Below are 11,612 nucleotides of genomic sequence, written 5' to 3'. Positions count from 1 at the left end.
TGGGGTTTTTTTTTTTTATGAACACGAATGACGAAAATGGTTATATATAGAATAATGCAAACTGGATCTAAGAAGAGATATGCTTCTCGCTGTTGTGTGAATCTTACAACACAAGTGGACTTTTTTTTAGGTATACCTGTCGACGTCTCTACTGACATCGTAAAGACGTCAGTAGAAACTCAATATACATACACAGGTAACTTGTTTACGCAGTTTAACAACATATTTGTAGTACACTGTCGATGTGATGATTATCCGGACACTCGAGGAAATATATAACTATTATTTATATCGGAATGATAGCGGGATATTTAAGAAATACATGGAAATTACTGTACATAAATAGACGGAAATTTCAAATTTCAGGTAAAGCACTTTTTGTTTGTCGTAAAACAACTAGTGTGTGTAAAACCTTTTTTATTTTGCCGGTAAAACACTTAGCGATGGGCGAGGAAAGCATTGTTGAAACCATGAATGTAAAAACAGCACTTAATTTTATATTGGGCGAAAAAACACTTAATATTGGGTAGTTGTTATTTATTGCTAATCGTGTTGGTTTTATGATAAATATCATTTGACTATTTCAGTCACGTTCTGCTTTGTTCAATGGAATCCGACCAATATGAAAGATCAACCGACGTCAACAGGGTTTCGGACGGTAGATATGAAGATGACTTTGCCAAATACGGAATGACAATGCCAAATGGAGAATCAGTTTCAAATGGTGAATCAGTTCCAAATGGTGAATCAGTTTCAAATGGTGAATCTGTCCCAAATTGTGAATCAGTTTCAAATGGTGAATCAGTTTCAAATGTCGAATCTGTTACGAATGGTGATTTAAATATTTCGAGCGCCGCTTACACCAATCGGAATGGGAAACTTGATGTTACCAGCAGTGAACGTACGGGTCCAAGGGGTGATGCTGGTGATGCTGGTGATCTGAGTTGTGAACTTCCTGTTCCAGATGATGGAGGATGGGGATGGATGGTGGCATTTGCATCATTTATGCACAATTTCCTGTTAGATGGAGTGATATACACATTTGGAATATTTTTTGATGACTTCCTGCAGCATTTTGGTGACAGTAAAGGCAAAACACAGACTCTCAGCTCCGTGATAGGTGGAAGTTACCTATTGATTGGTATGGTATCTTTCGTATATTTTTCGTTTGTTAGAGTTAATCAGTTAAAAGTAACATTTCCAATGATATATTGACCATTTTAATTAGTTTCATCAAATCATCGCTCGATTAGTTCAATATTTTGCTAGCTACACGAAGTTCCCTCGATTCTTACACTTTTGACAAAATTGATATTTTCCCCACTGCGACAGATCTGGATATTTGTATACTGTACAAATGGTTAATAATATATTTTTTTTAAGGTATTTTGAACAGGAGAATATTAATTAATGATAAATTGCGAAATGCTGCACATACAAAAAATGTACATTAATGTAAGTAATTACATGTAACTATCCATAGTCCACTAGTGTTTACGATAACAAATTTTATATATGTGTTACATCTCCTATTTTGTATCCTAGATGTTTATTAGTTTTTGGTCACGTGATTGGCTTGCTGTTTTGATGAACCTGACCTTGCCAGAAAAAATAAGGTCGTTTCCCTTTAACATGAATTTTTATAACTCACTGAGGTTCGTTTCGTTAAAGTTCCTATGTAAAATTTAATATGTTTGATGATTCTTACGAATATTTTTAGATCATCATTTTAAATATGTGTTCTAAAGTATACTTTAGGATCGAATGTGGCTTTTTGTACGTAGCTCATATATCGCCGTGAACTAATTATTGACCTTTCGGTAATTGTTATCCTATTAAACCATTGCACAGGTCCATTGGTTGGAGTGATAGAAAGCCGGTTCCAATGTCGGAGAGTGGCTATAGTTGGAGCTATGGTAGCCAGTCTGGGGCTGTTCCTCTCCACATTCTCTCCAAACCTTGACATCATGATTTTACTTTACGGCATTGTCGGGGGTAACCATATTACTTTGATTCATCGACTTTGTAACAAAATATACATTTCTCTGTCACATTAACGTTTTACAAATATTCTGCAATTTTTTGTTTTGTATTGTTTTGTTAATAAGAGTTAAATAGTATACCGGTATATCAAAATGATCCAAAGGGGAAGATTAATTTTCAAGAACGTATTTTGGCAAGAGGTTTCTAAAAGATACATGAAAACTGAATGTTTGCTATGAGGAAAACATATTAAAGATGACCGTGTTATTTAACTTGGAAAGGGTTCATATATACACTAGTAAAGCAAAGGCTTTCATCGACGTAACAAGTAATGCTGTAAGGGTTGACAAACATATTTTAGAGAGCAGGAATGCTTATTCAAATATGATAAATATATTATTTAAAAGAGCTATTAGTTTATTCGTAATGCATACTTCTCTGAAAGGGTGAAAGTCATACATAACTTAATATGTGAACAGATTTTCCTTTTCATCACAACCAGTGTGATAGATGTTAATAGACTTTGCTAAACATCATAAAAAGTATGTGATTTGAGCGTGACCTTTCGGTGACAACACTGTCACCTTCATCACAAATCCTGCCTTCGGACTCCAAATCCTACCTATATTTCTCCGATATACGATGCGGCTTGCATCATCCGATTTTTATGTGCATTCTCCAATATCTTCTTTAGGCATTTTATCATTAGGATGATTCGGTGATTCTTTTGGAGTTTCATTGCTGTTGCGATTCAATTATTGTTTGAATCCTAAGGTTGTTTTAGTGTAAAACCTGTAATTCAACTGACTACATCCTCTTTTATCCTATTCGTTTAAAGTTGAGGTTTTAATCCGTGCGTGCTTCATTTCTCCATATACCTGAGTTTTGTCAAGGTCGTCAACTTTCTTCATGAGAATGGTGTCGAGGAAGGGCATATTGCCTTTTTTTTCAAAAATGATAATTGGATGGTTTTTACGGTATCTACGGAGTAGATTTTTTTAGTTAATTTCTTTCGTAATCATTTATGGAATATTTTTTACATGGTATCAGCACATCTTTTCTACACACTAGACTGAAATTTATATTCTCATCAGCATATCTTTTCTACAGACTATGTCGTAATCTACCGCGGCATAGACCACAGATTCTTTTCCATGAATTATAGTAGACAGTGGTGTCGAGGTGTTGATAGTAGGTGGTATGTCCGAAGAAAATTCCTTTGAAATATTGTTAATAGGTTTCTTCTTTTTGTATTCAACTAATAGTTTTTTCCACATTTTGCAGTTCTGGAGCAGGACCACGACTTTGCCCGCATAATTGTCGGTGTCCATGAATAACCAATGTCGTCCTTGCCTGGTCTGCAGATAAAAGCAATAGGTTGGACAGTGGCCTTTATATCTTTCTGGTCGATAATCCTCGACTTCAAAACCCTGTGGTCTAGAGTCTCGGTACAGTTTTTTGGCCATTTGTTACATCAAACAGAATTTTAGTTCAAACCCTTGTCTTCAAGTGTTGTTATCTCTTATTCAGTTGCTTCTTTGATATGTTAACTGCGCATGGTCTCCATCATTCAAATCCGCAAATGTTCTTGTTTTTTTATGAAGCTTTTCCTAGGTAACGCTTCAATTTTGACAAATGACGTTTGTGACCTAAGTACTGTGTATGTGTGTAGTAGTGAGTTATGCTTTTTTCGGCATAGCCGTATAATATTCTTTTGGCCTCGGATATGACGCGACAGGTGGCGTTACTGGTAAAGATGAAGTATGTGATTGGTCAATGTAGCGTAAATGCAAAATGCAGATATATAGTTAAAAACGAAACAAAGTTTGAATGCAAACTGAATAAGTGGATGTATCTTTTCAAATTTCACATTAATAAAATTACAATGTATATTCCTAGCTATTCGTAGCTAGTATCACCAAAAATGATTTATTTTTGTTTTCCGTGCTGAAACTTATTAGTTCATTAATTCATTTCACCAACAGTTTTACATTATAACCAGCAGCATAAAAACTATGCCGTTTATCTTTTTTTAAAGATATTTCTTGTTTTATTTGAATACGTAGTTTATTGTTAATAACATGCATTCTTTCTCTCACCAAACGTTATACTGATGATGATTTCTAGGTAGTCTTAAACAGTGTGATTTTTATGTCTCGCTAACTTCCGTTCAAGGCTCTCTGGCTTTCTCACAACTTTGACAAAACAATTTCCCTACTGTGTTGATGTGTTATGAAAACAATTCTTCTGCTTGGCTTGTTCAGTATGTATAATAAAGGATTGCATGCGAAGTGTTACCTAAAATAGCTTATTCGCAAGGCACAATTCTAGAGGTCAACAAAAAGAGGCAAATGAATGGAATAAGTTCGGTGGCGTTAATTACATTAATATACATACAAACGTTGATGTTCTGGTTTAACAATACAGACTTGTAACAGTATAATAATTGTTCATACCTTTATTTCATCGTAATCTTTATAAGAGTCTTAATATTTTGATTTCAGGTACTGGCTTTGGGCTGGTGTATGGACCTTCAATATTAATAGTGAGTTACTACTTCAACAGACGCCGTGCCCTAGCTACAGGGATAGCCGTATGTGGGTCGGGTATCGGCGGCTTCGTCTTTGCACCACTTGGTGCCTTGCTGCTTGAGGTGTACGGCTGGAAGGGCGCCATGTGGATCATCTCCGCGATCGTATTGAATGGGGTTGTGTTTGCAGCACTTTACAGGCCAATTCAGTCGGAAAAGAAGAAACTGCTTGATCAAACAAAAATACCAGGAAATAAATCTCCGTGCTCTTCTCTAAGACAGACATTAGGGATTTCAATGTTAGCAAGTCCATCCGTGATTGTTTACATTGTATCATGTTTCCTGGTGTCTACTGGTAAGTTAGAGAAACAGTTTGACGTATTCCTGTTGTTTTTGTATACTTCGATTCTTTTTCTCACCATGGACAACAAACTGATTATGAATTGAATTGATTTGTCGTTCAGAGGAGTGGAACATTTCAAGCCTCTAGTCCTTTTAGAGTCCTGATAAATGCCACCTTATTTACTTTTTGTTTGCTATTGGTGGAATGATTCACCACAGCTTGGAAAAAATGTTGTAAATATATTAACCAGTTGTGATCAGGAAGTTGGTGTTGATGTTGTAATTGACATGGCAATTCCACTTCATAATTAACTAATTTCAGTTCGGCTTATTTAAATGAAATACATAAACGATAAAATATCTGTAAAAAGAGCAATATATATAGGCCCAATTATAATCTCAATAGATCCAATTATAATCTCTATTGATCTAATCATAATTTTAATAGACCCAGTTGATATCGATGGATCTAATCATGATCTCAATAGACTCCATCGTAATCTAAACCGTCTGTCGGAGTAGAGGACGGACATGGAAGCTATTGTTTCAGGCCAGTACAGTTATTTAGCACATATTTATAACATCTGAGTTCAGTCTTACGTAAGTAATTAAGTTAATTATATCAGAGAATTATTTTTATCCAAATACAACGAAAATCAACAAAAGCCAATAGTAACAGGTTGACATATCTTTATAACAGGATTCTACATTCCGTTCAATTTCCTGCCAGCGTTTGCTAAGGAGATTGGACTATCAGCCTCTGAAGGGGCCCTCCTCATATCCATCATCGGGATCTTTAACACACTTTTGAGGGTTGTGATTGGCATTGTGTCAGATCGATCCTGGGCTGACTGTATCCTGACCAACGGTGTGGTTCTGGTAGTAGGGGGAATAACAACCTTCTTCATACCATATTACACGTCCTTCGGTGTCCTGGCTGGTTATTCCGCCATCTTCGGGTCTACGATAGGTTAGTAGCATGTTATGAATGTTTTTTGTTTTGTTTTTTGTTTTTGTTTTTGCTCATTGTCTGTATATAAATGTATTCAAAATTATGAACCAATACCTCGATGATTAAGTCACAAAAAGCATTTTTGACCAGGATATACAATTCAAAAACGAGAGCTCACGAACAGAAGCTGAACAAAAGGCATTTTGTAGATTGGACATTAAAAAAAAAATATGATATGGACATAGAAGTACTCTGTACCTGCATCCATGATATGTCATATTAAATCATATGAAATGACAATTTATCAGCGAAATATATCTATGAGAAAATCTTTAACATTGTGATACATTATTACATTATTTATACATTTTTTTTGCAGGGATTTTCGTTCCATTAAAATCAATCATTTTGATAGAGTTGAAAGGAATCTCGAAGTTGACAACAGGATTTGGTTTATTGAGTTTGTGCATTGGAGTTGCCGTGGTCATTGGATCCCCTATAGCAGGTAACTATACATGTATATGTTACTTTTGTATTGGACCTCACATCTAAAAAAATCTTATATTTCATTAATTGATTAATTTGTAGCTGTGCTAGTTTTTTGGTGTTTTTTTTTAAATTTTTGTCTGTTTGTTTGTTGTTTTTTTTTTAAAGGTGCTACACCTTCGACAGATAGTATTTCTGATCAATTAAAAACAAATAAACTCGTATGTATTTTTCTTCAGGAATAAAAGTTACACACTTGACATTATTACCACCCTCGGGAAGTTTCATCTTCTTATTCATCTTTAAAATTAAAAAAAAAAAAATTATTATTTGCGTCCCGAAAAAATTCCATTCGCTCTGCCCCCATATTGAATGAAATACTGATTGCGCATGCGCCTAAAACAGAAAACACAAACGAGTATGAACCACGTGGCGAAGCAAGGAAGGCAACATGTGTTAGCCAAACATCTCCAGAAAGAAGGAAGCACACGTTAGATTATCAAAGGGAAAGATTTCAATCGGAGACTGCACAGACCGGTGGAATTATAAACGACAATGGAATCGGAACTCATGCGGTAATGACACAGTTAAGTTTTTGTTGGAGAAGCAAGTGTGTAACGTACACACGTACGTAGTGTAACGTTCGGTCTGTTGTCATCTTTACTGAAAACTCTAAGCAGATGATGTGATTGAATCAATAGTTAGGATTTCTTTTGTGATATGTAGTGATTGCAGATTCACTATTTATAGTTCACCAGCTTAAACTTGTTGATAAATCACACCTGTATCAATCCAGCGAAATGGGGCCAAAGGGGTAAAGCTATGAAAGCGTTTCGGTTCTTGCGCGACAACAGGCACAGGATCGTGATTTTTCGCAACGGATAATATTGAAATGTTGACTTAGTTTTTGTTTTCTGTTTGCATTAAAACCTCGCAATTAAAAGTTGTAGTTATGTTAGGCAACTGGCAATATGTATAGTTGTCCCAGATGAATATTCTTCTGTATGTAAATATCTACCAGAATGCACTGCGATCAAGGTCAAGTGTATGCAAAGTAGAAATTATAATGTTCAAAAGTTCGAAGCTTCTTGGCTTCATTTCGACAATTTTTGACGTTATAATTTTTTTTATTTGTAGGTCTTAAATAGGCATATATATATATAGACTATATGTCATTTATTGTCAAAATAATAGCAATTTATACACTCTGTCGGAGGTGTAGCATCTTTAATAAAGAACATAATTATATTACCATACCTGCTGCTAACCCGCAATCCCGGCATGTAGATGTTGTACCTAATATCGACATTTCCGTGCTGACTGATTGTCGGCATTCGAGGACACATACAAGTGTAGGTAGCAATATTAATGTAGTGTAGTTTGGCCGGATTCAGAGGTGTAAACAAAGCAATATAACTGTTTAGAATACTTTTCAATTTTCCAGAAATGATTTGTTATATCTACGGGTACATACAAATCCTAGTATAATTGAAAGTATCAAATATGTAATCAACTGAAGAATTTTGTTCGGAAGTTAATTTGTCCATCTCATTATTGTGTATATTGTCCATGATTTAATGCCGTAATCGTATTTTAGGAAAGGAATTAGTATAAGCTTTTAGCTTGTTTTCCAATCCTAAATGTATATATATATATATGATTTTTATTGTGATATTGTGTGTAAGCATTTGAATATTAATAAAATATTGTTTAAACTAAACTAGAAAACTTTCAACAAATTTTATTGACAAAGATACAGACAGCGCCTATAATTCTCCGACAGTGATTAAAGTAATATACATTTTGTATTGACATCGTGTAAATTAAATATATTAAATTATGAAATTAAAATTATAAAATGCATCAATCAAAGGGAGATAACTAATTCGCACATGTTGATTACAATTGAATTCACACGTCACACACACATAATACAATTACAGCTATTATTTGATTAAGAGCATAAACTACATGCCACTCAGTTATTGACAGGTATTTACTAAAATACTTATATAAATGTTAATACATTATCAAACTAAATCACAGTTGCAATTAAATAAAGAAGTGAAAATTATGTAAAATGGTGTTTTCCTTTATCTAATGCTATGGTTGCTTTTTTAGATGCAGGAAAAAGTCTCTTTTTTTACCGAAAAAATGGCTTTACAGATTTCTTTTTTTCTGTCCTTAAACCTATCAAACATTAAACATACAGTTCAGTATATGTTGTTGAAAAATGATCATGTCTTGAAGGTTGGATAATTCTACTTCCAGCATTCTTTGTGTGCGACTAGATTTGAGACAGGTCAGCTTGAAATCTCGAACCAAATACAATTTTCATATTCCTCCCCCCCCCCCCCACCCCCCCCCCCCCCCCACCCCCCCACCCCCCAAAAAAGGCTTACATTGTTGAAATCAAATGACTATACACATTTTAGTTAAGATTGTTTTTCCTTATTTTACATAACTCTTAATAAAGGGGTTATTTGTTGCATACACATATCATATGACCAGACCCGGCTACTGAGGTGTACTACCCAACAAAGAACACAAGTGATAGCAACATCAATACTCTCAAAAAATGGACGATCAGTAAAGACCGCTTAATAACAACAATCTGAGTACGGTTTATAACATCATTTCTAAAGAACAAAATCAATGACTTACACACTAGGATCCGTCAGTCTTATATACATATACTTGTATCTCTATTCTTTTCGTTGTAGGGTATTTGTCGGACATGACTGGAGACTTTAGTGTAGTTTTCTATCTCTCTGGCACGACTATAACGCTAGGTGGCGTACTATGTCTACCTCTACGAAAAATTCTGAAATGGGAACAACAAAAACGAGATCTTCAAACACACGATTCAACGTTAACCGTGGACACGTATATGTAGAGATTAAATATATGTACTTCATTGATGTGATATATGTACTTTATTGATGGGATATATGTACTTTTAGATATATGTACTCCATTGATGTGATATATGTACTCCATTGATGTGATATATGTACTTTTAGATATATGTACTCCATTGATGTGATATATGTACTCCATTGATGTGATATATGTACTTCATTGATGTGATATATGTACTTCATTGATTTGATATATGTACTTCATTGATGTGATATATGTACTTCATTGATGTGATATATGTACTTCATTAATCAGATATATGTACTTCATTGATCAGATATATGTACTTCATTGATGTGATATATGTACTTCATTGATGTGATATATGTACTTCATTGATGTGATATATGTGCTTCATTGATGTGATATATGTACTTTATTGATGTGATATATGTACTTCATTGACGTGATATATGTACTTCATTGATCAGATCTATGTACTTCATTGATCAGATATATGTACTTCATTGATGTGATATATGTACTTCATTGATGAGATATATGAACTTCATTAATCAGGTATATGTACTTCATTGATGGGATATATGTACTCCATTGATCAGATATATGTACTTCACTGAACAGATATATGTACTTCACTGATCAGATATATGTACTTCATTGATCAGATATATGTACTTCATTGATCAGATATATATACTTCATTGATCAGATATATGTACTTCATTGATAGGATATATGTACTTCATTGATCTGATATATGTATTTCATTGATGTGATATATGTACTTCATTGATGAGATATATGAACTTCATTAATCAGATATATGTACTTCATTGATGAGATATATGTACTTCATTGATCAGATATATGTACTTCATTGATCAGATATATGTACTTCATTGATGGGATATATGTACTTCATACCTGTGATATATGTACTTCATTGATGTGATATATGTACTTCATTGATGTGATATATGTACTTCATTGATGTGATATATGTACTTCATTGATGTGATATATGTAATTCATTCATCAGATATATGTACTTCATCGATCAGATGTATGTAATTAATTGATCAGATATACGTAAATTCAATTGTGACAATGATGTGATATTATGTACGTCAATGAGCTGAGCAGATATGTGTACTTCATCAATCAGATAAATGCATTTTATTGATCAGATTTATGTTCTTTATTAATTATATATATATAGAGAGGTTACACTACGAGTGGTTGTTGGATATGGAATTTATTTCACACGAGTAAGTTATTTTTTAAAAGTTACAAAAGACACGAGCTTTAGCGAGTGTTTTTTGCAACTTTTAAAAAATAACTTACGAGTGTGAGATAAATTCCATATCCAACAATTTCGAGTCGTGTGACCTGTTTCTACCACAATACTATCGGCTTGAATCAAAGGGAAACGTGGCCAAGTATAATTTCACGTATGCAAATAAAGTGTACCGGTGACGTCGGAGACCCGGTGATGTGACGTCATTAGATTATTGATGACGTCAATAACAATTGCAGCTTGGGTCAAAGTTCACCGTGTTAGCCAATCAAAATGCGTACAGAGTTTATACCACGTGTGGTATAAACAGATTGTTAATCAACAGCTGTAATGATTAACTGATGGTCTGAAAGTTGAATAACACAGGGTATTGTGGTAGAAATACAGTTCATTGGTCAGATATATGTAATACTTTGGTCAGATATTTGTACTTCATTGTTCAGATATATGTATGTCATTGGTCAGAAAAGTGTACTTCATTGAACAGATGAATGAAAATCGTAGTGTACTTTGCCCATATGGCTATGCTATTGAATGAATGCCTGTCAGATTATTCTAATAAATACCTTGTAACTCATCAGAGGTGAAGTATTGTACAATGTGTTGGTGTCTTACACCATAACAGCAGTGGTGCGTGTCATAATGTACGTGGTACTATTTCATTGTCCTACATCTAGGAGGAAGGTCGACAAATAGACTGATAAATGTACATTGTCCTACTTATAGGAAAAAGACCGACATATAGACTGATTAATGTGCATTTTCCTTCTTATAGGAGAAAGGCCGAAAAAAGACTGATAAATATACATTGTCCTACCTATAGGAGAAAGGCCGAAAAAAGACTGATAAATATACATTGTCCTACCTATAGGAGAAAGACCGACAAATAAAGTGATACATATACATTGTCCTACCTATAGGAGAAAGGCCGACAAATAGACTGATAAATGTACATTGTCCTACTTATAGGAGAAAGGCCGACAAATAGACTGATTAATATACATTGTCCTACTTTTAGGATAAAGGCCGACAATTAGACTGATAAATAGACATTGTCCTACTTTTGGGATAAAGGCCGACAATTAGACTGATAAATAGACATTGTCCTACTTTTAGAATAAAGGCCGACAATTAGA

At 34.2% G+C, this 11,612-nt stretch overlaps 1 protein-coding gene across 1 annotated transcript; it reads left to right on the top strand.

Moving 5' to 3' along the window:
• The first annotated feature begins 606 nt into the window (after positions 1-606).
• On the top strand, positions 607-10,362 carry LOC117317481 (monocarboxylate transporter 12-like). Its single transcript, XM_033872292.1, has 6 exons — positions 607-1,141; positions 1,852-1,995; positions 4,488-4,868; positions 5,556-5,825; positions 6,187-6,312; positions 9,017-10,362. The coding sequence occupies exons 1-6, from the start codon at positions 607-609 to the stop codon at positions 9,187-9,189; spliced, it is 1,629 nt and encodes a 542-aa protein (XP_033728183.1). The 3' UTR covers positions 9,190-10,362.
• The last annotated feature ends 1,250 nt before the right edge of the window (positions 10,363-11,612 follow it).

This window comes from Pecten maximus, chromosome 19 (genome assembly GCF_902652985.1).
Source record: "Pecten maximus chromosome 19, xPecMax1.1, whole genome shotgun sequence".
Taxonomy (NCBI): domain Eukaryota; kingdom Metazoa; phylum Mollusca; class Bivalvia; order Pectinida; family Pectinidae; genus Pecten; species Pecten maximus.
The sequence above is the reverse complement of the archived record's forward strand: the minus strand, read 5'-3'. Positions and strand labels throughout refer to the sequence as shown.

Excerpts from the sequence above, each read along its gene's own strand:
- LOC117317481 (XM_033872292.1), top strand. The coding sequence starts at position 607 with ATGGAATCCGACCAATATGAAAGATCAACCGACGTCAACAGGGTTTCG. Across the intron at positions 1,142-1,851 it reads TGGAAGTTACCTATTGATTG|GTCCATTGGTTGGAGTGATA; the intron begins GTATGGTATCTT and ends ACCATTGCACAG. Across the intron at positions 6,313-9,016 it reads CATTGGATCCCCTATAGCAG|GGTATTTGTCGGACATGACT; the intron begins GTAACTATACAT and ends TTTTCGTTGTAG.